This window comes from Giraffa tippelskirchi, chromosome 7 (assembly GCF_054371585.1).
Source record: "Giraffa tippelskirchi isolate mGirTip1 chromosome 7, T2T-mGirTip1v1.2.pri, whole genome shotgun sequence".
In the NCBI taxonomy this organism is placed as follows: Eukaryota; Metazoa; Chordata; class Mammalia; order Artiodactyla; family Giraffidae; genus Giraffa; species Giraffa tippelskirchi.
In genome coordinates this window covers 12,266,165-12,282,801 of record NC_137281.1, presented here as the reverse complement: position 1 = coordinate 12,282,801, position 16,637 = coordinate 12,266,165, and the positions used below count along the sequence as shown (strand labels likewise).

The 16,637-nt window shown below is 53.1% G+C and overlaps 2 protein-coding genes across 4 annotated transcripts in view; one reads left to right on the top strand and one right to left on the bottom strand.

Moving 5' to 3' along the window:
* Positions 1-682: 682 nt before the first annotated feature.
* On the bottom strand, positions 683-16,191 carry TGFB1 (transforming growth factor beta 1). Of its 2 annotated transcripts, none has more exons than XM_081516215.1 (7): positions 14,921-16,191; positions 11,532-11,692; positions 10,214-10,331; positions 8,040-8,117; positions 7,685-7,835; positions 1,707-1,860; positions 683-995 (listed from the first exon to the last, which is right to left on the bottom strand). In XM_081516215.1, exons 1-7 carry the CDS (start codon positions 15,273-15,275, stop codon positions 837-839), a joined length of 1,176 nt encoding a protein of 391 aa, XP_081372341.1. In that variant the 5' UTR covers positions 15,276-16,191; the 3' UTR covers positions 683-836. The 2 variants fall into 2 exon arrangements, with proteins under 2 accessions (XP_081372341.1, XP_081372342.1); XM_081516216.1 differs by having other exon boundaries at positions 7,685-7,832.
* Positions 6,749-16,637, top strand: part of TMEM91 (transmembrane protein 91) — a 30,460-nt gene continuing 20,571 nt past the window's right edge. For both annotated transcript variants that reach the window (XM_081516221.1, XM_081516219.1), the window contains exon 1: positions 6,749-7,734. The gene's annotated coding sequence lies outside the window, so the exon portion shown is untranslated. The remainder of the gene's footprint in view (positions 7,735-16,637) is intronic.

Here is a 16,637-nt window from a genome sequence, read left to right as displayed (position 1 = left end):
GCTCCATACCTGGCGTGGAGAATTGTTGTTATTACTCTCTGGCCTGTGTTACTTTCTGACTCAGATCTTAACACTCTTCCCTATGCCCCTCCCTTCTAACCGCACTGGCCTCTTTCCTGTGTAGCTTACCCCAAGTTCATCTTCACTTCCAGGCCTTTGCTTTTGTCCTCCTACCAAGAACACCCTCCCCCAAGCTGCCATTTTGGCTTCCTTCAAGTCCCAAATGCCACCTCCTCCAAGAAGCCCTCCCTCCTCCCCAAAGCCATGTCTAGCCCATCCTGCTTTCCTGTTTTTGCACAACGCTACTATGTCTGTCTCCTCCCCAGAAAGTAGATTCTTGGTGGACAGGAACAATTCCTTCTCTGGCTTCGGTTTTCTTAAAGTGGGTGTTATCAATCTCTTTATCTCAAGAGCTTTGTTATGGTAGTTTAAAAAGTTAATTAATATAAGGCACTTAAAACAGGGTCCAAGGTGCTCAATCAAGAAACCTAACAATAAATAAATCTAAATGTTCACTAGGAGTAAGGAACATAACAAGTGCAAAGGAAGTTTTTGTGTGAAGGGCAAATGAGTGGTGGACAAAGAGACAAAGACAGGAGGAGGCAGATGGAGGGGAGGGAGGGGGGTGAGAGAACGTCGGAAGGGAGAACGCCGTCAGGCACCCAACGACACAGAGACCCAATCCTCTCGCCACCTTTAATGGACCCCAGGTGGGCTTGGTTGGGGGGGGCGGGTGCTGTGTCCTTAAATACAGTCCTGGTGAGGCGGGCGGGGGCGGGGCCGGGCCTGCCGGGTGGGCGGGGCCTACGGGGCGGGGCTGTTGGGTGGGCGGGGCCTCAGCTGCACTTGCAGGAGCGCACGATCATGTTGGACAGCTGCTCCACCTTGGGCTTGCGGCCCACGTAGTACACGATGGGCAGGGGCTCCAGCACCTGAGGCACGCAGCACGGCGCCGCCGACGCGCCCGGGTTGTGCTGGTTGTACAGGGCCAGGACCTGCGGGGCGGGTGCGCGGGGTCAGGATCGGGGGTCGTGGGGAGGATGCCTCCACCCCGCCAGCCTCTCCCCATCTCCCTCTGTCTTATCTCATTGCGTGTCTTTCTGGTTCTCTGCCTCTCCCCATGTGCCACTCTTGGCTTGTATCTCACTGTCTTTCTCCTTCCATCTTCCGAATTCTCTACCCTCCTGCCTTTTTCTCTCTCATTCTGTCTCTCCATTTCTTTCTCCTTCCATCTCCCCACCTCTTCCCTCGCCCAAGTTATCGTCTCCACGGGCTAAGTCACTTTAGTCGTGTCCGACTCTGTGACCCCATGGACTGTAGCCTGCCAGGCTCCTCTGTCCATGGAGTTTCCCAGGCAAGAATACTGGAGTGAGCCGCCATTTCCTTCTCCAGGGGATCTTCCTGACCCACGGACTGAACCCACCACATTCTCTTGTCTCCTGCATTGGCAGGTGGGTTCTTTACCACTAGGTCTCCCTGTATCTCTGTCTCCCACTCCCTTGAGTCTGTAACTTTGCAGACCCTGCCTCGAGCTTTTCTCCCATCCCATTATCACCTCCCCTCCAACCTCCTTCTCCCCTGTATTTCTGACTACCTCTTGCCAATTCATCTGATTTGACCTCTCTCTCTCCCTCTCCTCCCTCGGTTTCTGCTACCCCCATCCCACCCCCAGCTCGGGAGCAGGGGGTGTTGGGCTCCAGACACACCTTGCTGTACTGTGTGTCCAGGCTCCAGATGTAAGGGCAGGGCCCCAGGCAGAAATTGGCGTGGTACCCCTTGGGTTCGTGAATCCACTTCCAGCCCAGGTCCTTGCGGAAGTCAATGTAGAGCTGACGAACACAGCAGTTCTTTTCTGTGGAGCTGCAGGCGGGAGGGAAAAACACTGTCAGAAGAGAGCAGAAGGCTGCCCCTCCTCCCCTGGAGTATGTGTGTTTCACCCCGGTTGCCCTCCAGCACGGTATCCAGCTTGGTCTCCCTTGCACCCTCTGTGATAATAACAGCAATAATAGTAATAATAGTAGTGATCATCGCTAACACTGATAAAGCACTTCCTCTAGTCCAGCACTGCACTAAGGGCATCCTCACAAGCATTATCTCAGGCAGCGTTCAAAACAAGCCTGTAAGGTGCCAAATAAGGGGAGTTCCCAGGGAGACATCCAGTGGTTAAAACTCCAAGCTTCAATACAACAAAAAAAGAAACAAAAAACAAACAAGCAAACAAACAAACACGCCGAGCTTCCACTGTAGGGCGCATGGATTCGATCTCTGGTCAAGGAAGTTCCACACTGCATGCTGCACAGTGCAGCCAAAAAAAACACCAAGCCTGAAGAAGCCAAATGACTGTCCACAGGGGACAGCTACACAGATCACACCACAGCTACACACTGCAACACAAACAACACAGTGCAGGTCCATGTGTACTGATACGTTCTAAGTATGCAACAGATGTTTACTGAACTACTACTACGTGTTAGGCTGGGGTCTACTGGGGACTCAGTACAAATGAAACAGACAAATCCCTGCCTTCTGCGGCCACATACTAGAGACTGTCATGTCGCTCCTCTGCTCTGAACAAGCCCAATGCCCAAGTCCTCGCCACAAGCTCAAGGAGTCACCAGATCTAGCTGATCTCAACTCCCTCCCCACTCCCCCTCTCACTATCCTCTGGCCACTTTAGCATCCTTGCTGTCCTGAGTCCCAGTCCAGGACCTGTACACGTGCTGTTCCTTCTGCCTGGCTTGCTTTTCCCACAGAAACCCTCTCTGGCTCTGTTTCTTCACTCCATTTATATATGTGCTCAAACATCCTTCACTTTGGGGAGTCTTCACTCCTACAACATTGCCTGGCATGCAGTAGGTGCTCAATAAATATCATTTAAACAAATGATGTCATTGCCTCAGAGACCTTCCTGGATGATCCTACCCAAAATAGCAATCTAAATAATTGTTAATTCCTAGGGACTTCCTGGGCAGTTCATTGGTAAAGACCTTGTGCTTCCAAAGTAGAGGGCATGGGTTCGATCCCTAGTCAGGAAAGATCTCACATGCCATGAGGCACAGCAAAAAAACAAACAAACTGTTAATTCCATTTAGCGTAATAACGGCATTTTAATTCTGCAAGAAAATATAAAAATGTCTGCAACTGAAATGGGGCAAATCTTAATGCCTGTTGATCTAGATGAGAGTGTATGGGGGTTCATTTTACTATCTTGGTTGCTTATACATTTAAATGTTTCCATAGTAAAAAGTTTAAATCAGAATAGGAAAAACAAATCATCACAATGATTTCTTTCTTTCCTCTTCCTCAGATGTATATGCCTTCTTAGAACTTATTGCCACCTGCTCTTTTATTAGAGATTGATTTGTTTATCTGTTCATTTCCTGTCTTCCTCTGAGGACAGGACTTCTTGTCTATTTTGTCCTTAAAGGTGTTCCCACTGCCTACAATAGTCCCTAGCACACAGCAGGTGCTTAGCAAGTGTTGGCTGTATAAATTAATTGATCAATATGTTAGATTTTTTAGAAGCACATCAGAGATTGGTGGTGTGTAAGACTACTGCCACGTACTCATGATCTCTGTCCCGGGCTCAGATGCAAAAGTCAGTCCTCGGGCTTCCCTGGTGGCTCAGTGGTTAAGAATCTGCCTTGCAATGAAGGAGACAGGGGTTTGATCCCCTGTCCGGGAAGACCCCACATGCTGTGGACTGACTAAACCCTTGTGCCACAACCATTGAGCCTGTGCTCTAGAGCCCGGGAGCCACAACTACTGAGCCCATGTGCTGCAACTTCTGTAGTCCATGCACTCTAGAGCCCACGCTCTGCAACAAGAGAAGCCACTGCAGTGAGAAACCCACACACTGAAACTAGAGAAAAGCCTGCACAGATATAATAAACGTCTGTTCAGGGGGGACCGAGGGGTCAGAACTGGAGAGTCTTTGAATATCCTTTCTAGGTTTGGTCCATGTGGATGTATTTTCCTATTTAAAAATCAATACAGAATTTCCTACAAGGCAGGTCTTTTTTTTTTTTTAATAACGTATTTGGCTGTGCCAGATCTTCGCAGCAACAGGCGAATTCTTTGGTTGCTACATGAGGATCTTAGTTCCCTGACCAGGGATTGAACCCAGGCCCCCTGCATTGGGAGTGTAGAGTCTTAGCCACTGGACCACCATGGAAGTTCCAAGACAGGTCTTATATTATTATTCCCATTTAAAGGAGGAATAAACGGAGCCTTAGAGAAAGGGGGATGTTGTCTGTTCAAGTGTAGGCTGTGGGTGGTAGAGCTCAGGGCCAGAGGTCTCTGACTTCATTTGCCCAGCACAACCACGTCAGCTCAAGCAGAGCAGGAGAAGGCGATGCCACAGGCTCTCCCAGGGCAAGACAAGGCCTTTCCAAGCGCCACAGGACCTCAAGAAGGAAGTCAGGAAACTGAGATTCCTGTGAGCTCAGCCTGGTCCCTCCTCAGTCTGGTTAGGCCTCAGTTCCTTCATCTGTACGAAGATGCAGGGGACATTAGATCAAATAAGATACTGTTAAGGGCCAAGGAGACATCAGCAAGTCCATGGACAGGCTCAGGGAAGGGTCTGAGCTCTCTAAGCCATGCACACATATGTGTGTTGTTGTTGTTTAGTCGCTAAGTCATGTCTGACTCTTCTGCGACCCCCCTGGACTGCAGTCTGCCAGGCTCCTCTGTCCATGGGATTCTCCAGGCAAGAATACTGGAGTGGGTTGCCATTGCCCCCTCTGAGGGATCTTCCCGACTCAAAGATCAAACCTGCGTTTCCTGTAGCTCCTGCACTGCAAGCAGATTCTTTATCAATGAGCTTCCAGGGAAGCCCACATATGTGTGTATGTATAGGCATATTCTGGGGTGGGGGGAAAGGTTCCTGGCTTTCAGCTTCTCAAAAAGTCTTAGATTCACAAAAGGGGAAGAACCACTGTCCAGAAAAATCTATCATTTCTGGTCCAGCTCTGCTGGGGTGCTGAGATCCTCCGATTTGAAGTGTGTGATTCCGTTACCCAACTCAACTGCTCTCCATGTGGGGTTCCTGGAGCAGCGGCAGCAGCATCGCCTGGGAACTTGTGGGAGATGCAAGTTCTCAGGCCCCACCCCAGACGCACTGGATCAGAAACTGGGGGTGGGGGTCGGGGGCTGGGAGACAGCAGGCCACATTTAACAAGCCCTCCAGGTGACCTGAGCTACTCCCTAACCCTGGATGTTGGGGAAAGGGTCACGGAGGCTTCCCAGTGGAGATAGTGGTTAAGCTAAGAATAACTTTTTATTGCGGAAAGTCTCAGACATACACCAACCCACTCCAGTAGTCTTGCCTGGAAAATTCCATGGACAGAAGAGTCTGGCGGGCTACAGTCCACGGGGTCGCAAAGGGTCAGACAGGACTGAGCACAGCACAGGCATGGGACATACACAAAAGCAAAGAATCTTGCACTTAACTGCTGTGTCTCTACCATCCAGCTCCAGCAAACATCAAGTCATGGTCAGGTTCACTGTATTTCTACCCCCATGCACTTTCTCTCCCTCGCTGAATGATTTTGAAACCCACATCATCCACTGTATCATTTCATCCATAAATATTTCTATCTCCAAGGAAATCTAGGCTACTTTAGAGCATCACACAAAAAAATTAATGGTAATTCCTTAATATCATCAAATATCTAGTCAGAGTCCATACTTTCCCAACTGTCTCATAAATATCTTTTTAATTATTTTATTTATCTATTTTTTAGCCATGCCATGCAGCATGTAGGATCTTAGTTCCCTGACCAGGGATCAAACCCACATCCCCTGCATTGGAAGCACAGAGTCTTAAACACTGGACTACCAGGGAAGTCCCAATATCTTTTAAAAAAAAGAAGTTTGGGGAATTCCCTGGTGGTCCAGTGGTTAGGACTCCATGCTTCCAATGCAGGAGACATGGGTTTGATCCCTAGTCAGGTTAAGATCCTGGAAACCATGAAATGAGGCCAAAAAGCAAATAAGTAAATAAAATTTTAAAAACAGTCTGCATACATAAAGACTCATGCAAAGTCTACCCATGGCTATTGGTTGATACATCTTTTAAGATTCTTTTAAAAATCTATAAGTCCATCTCTCTGTTTTATCCCTTTGTATCGTATTTGTTGAAGAAACTGGGTCAGGTTTCCCACAATCTAGAATGTTGCAGACTCCATGGCCATGGTGCTGTTTAACATGTTTCTCTGTCCTTATACTTCTGGAAAATTGGGAGTTGGACCTACCATTATTGATGGGCTTCAGGTTTGATTTTTTGGCAAGAATTCCTAAGTGACACCATGTCCCTCACATGGCTGGCTGCCTCTCTCTTAATGTTATAGCAGGCTGGCACTCAGACTTTAATCCATCCATTCATTCATAGGGTTGTTGAGCAGAGGGTAGGATCTGGTGATGAAGGACCTTGGAAACGGAGCTGACTTTCCAGCAGAAGAAGTACATGCAACAAAGCCCAAAGGCACCATCAAAGTACTTAGCAGAGGCAGGCCAAGGTCAGATTATCATTCTAAATTTGCAATATTCTAACTCTGAATTTCAAAATCCCAAGACTACAACTTCTCAGTCTAAGTTTTCTTAGACTGCAAAACACTGGCGTCTCAAGAGTCTAACACAGCAACAGCTTTCCAACTTTCTAGAATTCCCACATCCCCACTCTCGAGGATCCTGGCATTCTTTTTTTTTTTTTTTTTTAGATCTTGGCATTCTTGAATTCCAATATTTCAAAACTGCATTCCAGCATTCCACAGTTCTGAGCCCATCTCCCAAGAGGTTCAAGCTGCCACTTTCTAAGATCACAGGCTTCCAAGATTCTAACAAGACTCCAACACTGGGACTTCCCTGGTGGTCCAGTGGTTAAGAATCCACCTGCCAGTGCAGGGGACACGGGTTTGATCCCAGGTCAGGGAAGATCCCATATGCCCAGGAGCGACTTAAGCCCACAACCCGCAACTACTGAAGACCGAGCACCTAGAGCCCATGCTCCTCAACAAGAGACACCTCCTCAACTAAAGAAAGCCCGAGCAGCAGTGAAAATTCAGCGCAATCAAGAATAAATAAATAAATAAGACTGAGTCCCAACATTCTACGGTACCGGTATTCTGGCTTTCACCAACTCCAACATTTATGGATGCTAAAAGTTCAACACAGGATTCCACCATTCTGGAGCTAATATTCAAGGACTCCAACCTGCCAACATGGGAGATTCCAATCTGTCAATGGTACCCATCATGGGCAATCTTCCAGTTCTGAATTCCCAACTTCTAAGAACCCAACATTCCTTGAATCCAACATTCTCAGATTTCAATAATTAATACTGAATTCTAACATCCTAGAATCCCAACGTTTTCAAACCCCAACCTGCCCACAGTACAGAAATCTAACACGGCGACCTTCCAATGCTGAAGTCCCACATGTTCAGTGTTCCACATTCTAATAAGTCTCCGATGCCAACCAACCAGCAAGAGACCCGCCTGATCTCAACATCCGAGGACTCCCAGTTTGCACACACACCAGCATCGGAGGCTCGGACCTCGTCCCCTCAGCCCTCCAGGCTGAAGGAGACGCTAGCCCAAGCAAAGCACCAGCCAGGTGCCCAACCTGTGGTGGCCGCTCATCAGATGGCGAGGACGCCCCCAACCCAGAAGGCTGCAAGATTCACCTGAAGCAGTAGTCGGTGTCCAGGGCTCGGCGGTTGCGGGAGCTGTGCAGGTGCTGGGCCCTCTCCAGAGGGGTGGCCATGAGGAGCAGGAAGGGCCGGTTCATGCCGTGAATGGTGGCGAGGTCACCCCGGCGGGTGAAACTGAACCCTGCTTTGGTTTTGGGAGTCAGAGGGGTGGGGAGGATTGGGGATGGACGGACACACACACACACACACACACACACACACACACACACACACACACACTCTCGGATGAATGATGGGGATGGGCGGGGGAGGATACACACACATATACAGACACACATCACTGCTGGACGTCATCGGTGGAGGGCAGGGGCCAGGGAGGGGGCCTCACCGTTAATGTCCACTTGAAGCGTGTCATCTTTACTGTCACAGGAACAGTGGGCACTGAGGCGAAAGCCTCCTATTTCCTCTGTGGGAGTGGGGAGAGGGAAGCCAGCGTGAGGGGGGCGGCTCACGCACCCCTGCGGGTGGGCAGGAGAGGAAGGAAGTCGCAAACCCCTGGGTTGTGGGAGGATCTCTTTCCTGCCCCTTCCCCTGCCTGCCCCCTCACTGCAACCTCGCTCCAGTTCTTGGCCTTGCGGCCTCCTCCTCCAGGTCTCAGCTCTGAGGGCACCTCCTCCGGGAGGCCCTCCAGGACACAGCCCCTCCCCGCACTGTGACAGCACTTTCTTTTCTCCAAAGCACTGACCTCTGTAGCTCTGACATTTGTCTTTGGCTATTTATTTCCCTCATTGTTCTCAGTGGCAAGCAGGATACAAGGGGGGGGTGGGCAGGGAACCTTGCTTTCTTGTTCCCTGCTGGGCCTGGCCCACCGTCTTAAAAACAAACATCTCCTGAGTGCACTGGGTGCCAGACCCTGTTCTAAACACTCTTTGTGCGTTATTTCCTTTAATCCTCACCAAAGTTCCCCATTTTACAGATGAGGAAGCCAAGGCCCACAGGCAGGGCTGGGATGGGATGCAAGGACCTAGGCTCCTGTCCCAAGGCAGGTGCAGAAGAAAGGTTTTCCTTCTCCCTTTTTTTTTTTTTTTAATATGCAAAACAAAAAGTAACGATTTTTATTAACATTTTTTTGAAAGAATAGTGTGTTAGTCACTCAGTTGTGTCCAACTCTGCGACCCTATGGACTGTAGCCCACCAGGCTCCTTTGTCCATGGGATTCTCCAGGCAAGAATACTGGAGTAGGTAGCCATTCTCTTCTCCAGGGGATCTTCCCAACCCAGGGATTGAACCTAGTCTCTTGCACTGAAGGCGGATTCTTTACCATCTGAGTCACCAGGGAAGCCCTTTTGAAAGAATATGTGTATCTAATAGTCATAGCAGTATTTATCAGTTGTTATTATTTTTTAAATTAACTTTTATCAGAGCGTAGTTGCTGTACAATGTTGTGTTAGTTTCTACTGTACAGCAAAGTGAATCAGCTGAATGTGTACATATATCCCGGAAGAAAGGTTTCTTGAATGAATGACTGAATGAATGCTTTCCTGAGCACCCACTATTGTGTGGGACCCTGTGTCAGGTGCTCTGGACTCAGCAATCAGCCCAGCACTCTTGTCCCAGTATCCACCTGCTCCCTAACTCCCATCATTTCCTCTGGCCAAACCATCACCTCTTCCATGAGTCTCAATACAATAATTCTCACCCAGAAAGCCCTCTTGGACCCTCTCAGAGGGGTTAGGGTACCCACTCTGGGCTCCTATAGCACTTAGGGCCTCCCCCATCCCAGCCCTGCTCATCCTGGCCATCATGGCCTGCTAGGGCTTTGGGCAAGATTTCCTGGCTATCTAGAAGTGACTGCGGGTCCCATGAGGGCAGGCCTAGAGGTTGTCATGGTTACCACTGTGTTCCCCCACCCCACCATCATAGGGCCAGCCACAGAGCAGGAACCTACTAGCCTTTACCGATGAAGGAATGAATGAGAGGGAGACTAGGGAGGGAGATGTGAGCACTGGGGCCTTCAACATGACAGGACATAGTCCTCTTCCAGACAGAACAGGTGTGTCAGGCTTTCCCCAGACTCAAGGCCTCTGCACAGCCTATCCCTCTGCCTTGAACACTCTTGCCCCTCCCTCCTTTGCCGGGCTGGCCCCATGCATCCCTCAGACACCCGCTCCAATATCCCCTCCTCCAGGAAGCCCTCCCTGACCTCCCAGGCTACATCAGGCACCTCCTCTGGGCTCCTCATCCCAACCCTGCCCACGCTGGGACATTACGACCTGGTTTTCAGGTCTTTTCCCCAAGTCTCCCAACCCAAGCAATGGAGCATGAGCTTCCTGAAGGTCAGGATGAAGCTATTTTCGTCACTTCTATGTCTCCAGCATCACCCAGCACAGGGAAGGTGCTCAAGAAATGGATTAACCATTAATCACTGAGGTGTGAGTGTCTGGGAGGAGGGCCAGGTCTGGGCTTTTCAGCACCAACACAGGGCAGGGAGGTGCTAGGCAGGGTGGTCCCAGGACAAATAACGGTTACAAAACAGAGGTGGGGCAGACAAGTGGTCCTCACCTGTGCGGGTCAGCCACTGCCGCACAACTCCAGTGACATCAAAGGACAGCCACTCCGGTGAGTCGCTGGGGGCGAGCAGCCGGTTGCTGAGGTAGCGCCAGGAATTGTTGCTATATTTCTGGGGGGTGAAGAACTGGAGGGTAAGACAGTGGGTAGAGGCTGCCACACACACCCATGTAGCTGCACCCCTCACTCCATCTGCTCCCCAAAACAGGTCTGCACACAGCCCATCAGACAGTCCCTCTCCCAGACACCCACACGGAGGGGCTTCACAGGAACCACCCAACCCCGTGACAGGGGACAGAGAACTCCAGGCTGGGAGTCAAGGCACCTAGGCATTTCAGCCTCCACCCTTGATCCCGGGATGGCTGTGGAAAATTCCTTTCTCTTTTTTGACCTCAGTTTCCTCACTGGTGAAATGCCTGGTTCCTTTCAGCTTGGACAGTTCATGAGGCTACAATTCTCCTACTGACATCATAAAGGTCACTGACAATACAGCTCTGAATTCTGAGAGTCTATCGCTTTCTAGAAGTTATGTTCGAAGTCATTCCATAACTCTAGCACTTGGTGGCACCCCAAGAATTCTATGAACTACGAACCCGAGAAGTTTTATGAGACTCAAGTTCAACAAACCCAGGAATCTGACGTGCCACAAACCTAGATGTTGCAGACGCCTGACATCCACAAGGAATGATGCCCTGGGAGCTGGCAGCATAAAGCCGAGTTCTCTAGACTCCGAGCAGTCAGTATCAAAGCTTTCTCGTCGTAAGAGTCTAACATCTACCACTGAGTCTAACATTCCATCTGACAGGGCTTCTAGGTCACATAACCTTCGAGAAAATCCAGATATTCTGGACTCTTCCTGGACACTCTTCTAGAACAGAGCTATCCAAGAGAACTTTCTGTGACGATGCAAATGGGCTTTATCGGTGGTGTCCAAAATAGCAGCCACTCACCCCATGTGACTACGAGCCACTTGAACTATGGCCAGTGAGACTGAGAAACTGAATTCTTTCTTCTATTTAATTTTAACCCACTTAAATGGCCATATGTGGCTAGTGGCTACTGGGTGAGCACAGGGCATTTTGAAAGTCTCCAACTTTTCAAAGATTCCAACTTTCCTTGTCCTGAGTTTTCAGAGTCCAGCTCCAAAGATTCCAGCTGCTAAGCACTTAACATTCTAGGGCTCTAGGAGACTCCACAGTCTGTGCTCCCTCATCCTTCGGTGTTGGTCCACGTGGACCCCTGCAGCCACCAGCCTTGTGGCGGTCCTGGGACCACGCCAGCCCAGGCCACCTTCCGGGATCCTTGCCCCCACCTGGTACAGCTCCACGTGCTGCTCCACTTTTAACTTGAGCCTCAGCAGGCGCAGCTCAGCCCGAGAGAGCAACACGGGTTCGGGCACCGCTTCCCGGAGCTCAGACGTGTTGAAGAACATATATATGCTGTGCGAGCTAGATTTCATTTTCTCATAGATTTCTAGGCGGAAAGAGTCGAGAACGGGGATGTCAGTGTTTGGCAAGGGGCAGGGGAGTTAGTGCACCCCAAATCGAAGAGCTCTGGGTTGGAGTCCGACCCTGACACTTGTTAGCTGTGTGACCTTAGGTGACTAGCTTCTCCTCTCTGGGTCTGTTTCCACCTCATTATTATTATTTGAAATATTTATTTATTTACTTATTTATTTATTAATACATTATTTATTTGGCTGTGCAGGGTCTTAGTTGTGGCATGGGATCTTCGGGCTTCGTGGAATGTGGGGTCTTTAGTTGCAGCATGCGAACACTTAATTGCAGCGTGTGGGATCTAGTTCCCTGACCAGAGATCCAACCTGGGTCCCCTGTGTTGGGAGCTTGGAGTCTTAGCCACTGGACCACCAGGGAAATTCCTCTAGCTCTTTAAACAGGGTCCTATCCATCCTTCCCTCTCATCAGCTAGGAAATGGCCCTTCAGTACAAAGCCAGCTTGGGGGTGGGGCTGCTCTGCTTGCTCAGGCCTCCCCAGCACCTGGAGCCTCAAATGCAAGTTACGTTGAAGCAGAGAGATAAAGGGCACTTGGATCAGACTATGCCTCTGCTGCCTTCTGTGACCTTGGGCAAGTCACATTCCCTCTTGGAGCTGTTAAATCTACTTGACATCAAGCTCTCTGCCTCCCAACCCAGGCTCTCCTAACTAAAGTGCCGTGGAACTTTGGGCAGGTGAATTCCTCTCTCTGTGCCAGATTCTCACGTATAAGCCAAGGACTGATGACAGGATGATAGTGTGAAATAGGTGAGATGATGCAGATAAAGTATGTTGCACAGAGTCTGCATACAGTGGTTACTCTAATGTGTGTTCAAGAACCCCATGAGAAAGAGTCTATTAGCATACCCATTTTCTAGATGGGCAAACTGAGGCAAAGAGATGAAACAATTTGCCCCTAGGCCACACAGCCAGGAAGCTACAGAGTGGGGATTCAAACTCAGCCAGTCTGATCAGAGCCTATGCTCTTAATCCCTAGGCTATGCTCCCTCCCTGCTAATGTGACATTATTTTTGTTATTATTATTAGTATTTTGTCCCTTAACTGGTTAGTAAAGTTCATTCTAGGTAAGAATGGCGTCAGGGGTGGGGGAAGGGAAACAGAAAATTAGGAAGACTCCTAGTCCAGGAAAAACTGAGGACTGGGAATGAGGGGGGCAGGCCATGATCAACTAGAGCAGTTTCTTTAGGCCTCTGAAGTGGGGGCGTGGAAATGGTGGAGACATGTTGAGAAAGGACAGAGGAAGACCCTCTTGAGCACCTCCTTTCCCCTGCTCCTCCCATCTCTTGCCGGGCTGGCCCCTCTCCCTCTCAAATAAGCCCTATCTTGGCCCAAGGGTTACTCAGCCGACCCAAAAGGAAGGGCAGAGCCCAGGCCCAGGAGATAGATAGGGAGGAAGAGCGATAGAGGGAGCAGGAAGGGTAAGGGGGAGAAATGGAGAGTAGGGTATGGAGGAGAAAGAGAGAAAAAGGGAAGAGATGGAGAGAGAAACTAGGAGACCCAGAGAGGGAGAGAGTAACACGGATGCAGGAGAGACGGAAAGGCAGAAGACTAACGGGAAAACAGACGGAGGGTTTGGGAGCGAGATGGAGGCAGAAGAGGGTTGAAGAGAAACGGAAGGTGTCAGCGTTGGAAAAACCTCTCCAACGAAGGTGAAGCGTCGACGGAAAAGGTGAGACGGAGATGTGGGTGGGTAGGCTGTAGGGATGTCATTTGACTGAAGCCACAACTGGGTGCCCAAATGGGCCAGAGACCCACACGTCTACTGCCCACGAGGGAAACTGAAAGCGGGGGGCGGGGTTCGCCCCGGAGCCCAGCGGGACGCCTGGGTACCCTCGCGGGCGCCGACAGGGCGGGCCCAGGGTGGCCCCGCCCTGAGCTGGGGGTGAAGAGGGCGGGAGCCGCCGCCGTCGCGAGGGCGGGGACCGGACCTGCCTCGTCTCGCCCCAGGCTCCGCGCGCGACCCCGCCCCGCACCCCTTCCCAAACCCCGAGGTACTAGAAGGAAAGAGATGGGAGGGCTAGGCAGCCGGACGCTGGGGTTTCCCCAGCCTCGCAGAGAGGAACTAGGAGCTTGGAGTCTAGGCTCTCAGCACTGAGCTTTGCGGGGTCCTCCTGCCCCTTCCGGAAGCGCAGGCTCCTCCCCCACGCCCGCGCGTGGCACCCACGTGGTGCTTCTCCAACCCCTACAAGCTCGGTCTTTCCCCCGGGTCTCGCAGAGTCGCACCCACCCACCCACCTCTCCCTGCTACGACTTCTCACTCAGCCCTCTCCCTTCCAGCCCGCGGCGGAAGGGGTGGAGGGGCCCTGTTGCTCCCAGCATGACACCGTTCGTCGCTCCTCTACCCCATTCTAGGTCCACCTTTCCCACGCTTATCCTCCCGTTCTGTAAACCCCTTCTCACGACCCAGTATTGTAGGTTTCCTGGGGACGCGCGCTTCCTCCTCTGGGTTTCCTCCTCTTACAGTCCGTCTGGGAAATATTCACAGCACCTCTAGGCGCATCCTGGCCCCCCCCCCGCCCCCAAACCCTGGGCACATCCTAGGGTTCCCGCTTCTCTCCCGCTAGTTTCCCGCACCCTACAACCTCGCGTCCCTTTTCGATCTCAGATTTATCACCCCTTCCCCGCCTGTCTCTCTAAGCACTTCCCCAATCTCGCGTGTTCTTCCCGTCCTGTGCATGCGAGTCCACTTTCCTGGCACCCCTCTGGGGTTCGCTTCTGTTTTTCTGTCCGTGAATCTTCCTGCCTCACGGCCCCTGAACTCTGGGTCAGCTTTCCCCATTACCTCTCTCTCCTTTTCTAAATGCCGGGGTGCTGGTTTATCCCAAAGCGAGCTCCCTCTCTGCAGCCCCGCTCCCACGACCTCCGCATTCTTGAGCACCCTGAAAGGGGAAGCCTTTTTCGAATTGCTTCGCTTCTCTCACTCTAAGGGACTCCCCGCACGATCCCGTCGCCCTCTAAAAGCGGTCCATTTCACCCACTATCTCTTCTTCAAGACCAGATACCTTGGGGCTAGGGAGCTCAGCTCTATCCTCTTTGGGACCCCTCCCCCCCCACACGTTCCCGGCGCCCCCGGGGGTTCTCTTCCTCCAGCCAGTTTCCTCTACCAGCAATTTCCTCCCCGTGACCCCTGCACTCCGGCGCCCCCTGGGGGCTCCCCTCCAGGGTCCCCTGCCCCTGCGAGCTCACTGTTGCCGTATTCCACCATTAGCACGCGGGTGACCTCCTTGGCGTAGTAGTCCGCCTCTGGCTCAGGCTCCGTTTCGGCACTTTCCCCGGCCACCCGGTCGCGGGTACTGTTGTAAAGGGCCAGTATGGCCTCGGGCAGCGGGCCGGGTGGCACGTCCCCCTGGCTCGGGGGGCTGGCGAGCCGAAGCTTGGACAGAATCTGGCCGCGGATGGCCTCGATGCGCTTCCGCTTCACCAGCTCCATGTCGATGGTCTTGCAGGTGGACAGTCCGGCGACTGGCCGGCCAGGCGTCAGCATTAGTAGCCACAGCAGCGGCAGCAGCAGCGGCAGCAGCCGCAGCCCCGAGGGCGGCATGGGGGAGGCGGCGCCCCCCGGCACAGCCGAGAGCGCTAGCTGGGCTGGGGTGGGAAGAGGGAGGCCCCGCCCCTACAGGGGCTGGGGTGGGTGGGGGTCTCCCGAGGAAAAGGTAGGAGGGTCTGTTTGCGGGGAGAGTTGAGGCCTTCAGGGAGAACGGAGCAGAGCTGGAGGGGAGGCTCTGATGGGGGGGTTCTCGGTATCCCACGGAAAAAAACAGAGATGGGTGAGCTCTGGTACTAGAGATGGATGATCTTGAATAGGAAAGCTGAGGCAAGCCTGAGAGAGATCCTGTCTCCCGGATCCCGGAGAAGGGTCCTCAGATGCGCGGGGGCTCAGGAGAGAGGCTGGGGAGTTGGGGGGCCGTGCAGGGGGGTGCGCCCGAAGTCTGGGGTCAAGTCTTCGCGGGAGTCGGGTTTGCGGTTCCTGATGGCTGGTCCGGAATGGGGGCGCCTGGGGAATGGCGTGTAGGCGGCAGGGAGGGTGCAAGCGTCCGAGGCGGTGGCGGGATCTGCTGCTGTCTGGGGTCCTCAAGTCCTGCCTCGCGGAGAAGCGCTGCGCGATGCGGTCCCCGCGCCTTCGGCTCCCAGCGGCAGCGGAAAAGTCTCAAAACTTTTTTTCCTCTTCTCCCAACCAGCTCGTCCCTCCTCCCGCTCCTCCTCCCCCTCCTCCCCGCAGTGGCGGCGGCGGCGGCGGGGGCGGCGGCGGCTCGTCTCAGACTCTGGGGCCTCGGGCTACTCCTCGGCGGCTCCTTCCTCCGCTCCCGGCTGAGGCCGGCCCCGCGGGCGGCTCCGAGCCCGGGGGGTGCCCCGGAGGGGGCGTCCCCCCTGCCCCCGGCCGGGGGCCTCGCTGTCTGGCGGATCCGCGGCGGGAGGAGGGAGGTGGGACGGCCTGGGGCGCGAAGGGCGGCGGCAGCGGGGACCGGCAGGGGCGGCGGGGGTTTTTGAAGCCGCCCCGGCCCCACCCAGGAAGCGCGCGGGGCGGGGGCGGCCCTCAGGAGGAGGGCACGGGGGGGCCGGGCCACGGTCCGCATCTCGCGTGGGCGGGCTCCAAGGGGGGTCCCTTAAGCCCGGGGGGAGGAGGCGGGCACCCGGCTCCGCCCCACCAACAGGGTGCTGCCTCCTGGCGGTCGAGCGCCACCGAAGCGGGCGGCAGTGATGCGTGTGGCTTTGCGGACTGGGCCCGGGGTCAGCGAGAGAATAAAGCCCTACCTAGTGCGGAAGGCTCAGAGGATGGGAACGCAGGGTACAGGGACTCCGAGGTGGACCGCCCCGAGTGGAGAGTGGGAAACTGGGGCAGAGGGGAAGAAGGTCAGCCAGAAGCTAAGGAGCCACTGGGGAAAGGGGCACGGGGCAGGGGGAA

What these genes read in the sequence shown, in the direction of transcription:
- TGFB1 (XM_081516215.1), bottom strand. Translation starts at nt 15,275, where the DNA reads ATGCCGCCCTCGGGGCTGCGGCTGCTGCCGCTGCTGCTGCCGCTGCTG. An exon ending in AATGGTGGAATACGGCAACA is followed by an intron (nt 11,693 to 14,920) that starts GTGAGCTCGCAG and finishes CTTTCCGCCTAG; the next exon opens with AAATCTATGAGAAAATGAAA. An exon ending in AGCACGTGGAGCTGTACCAG is followed by an intron (nt 10,332 to 11,531) that starts GTGGGGGCAAGG and finishes TTCACCCCCCAG; the next exon opens with AAATATAGCAACAATTCCTG.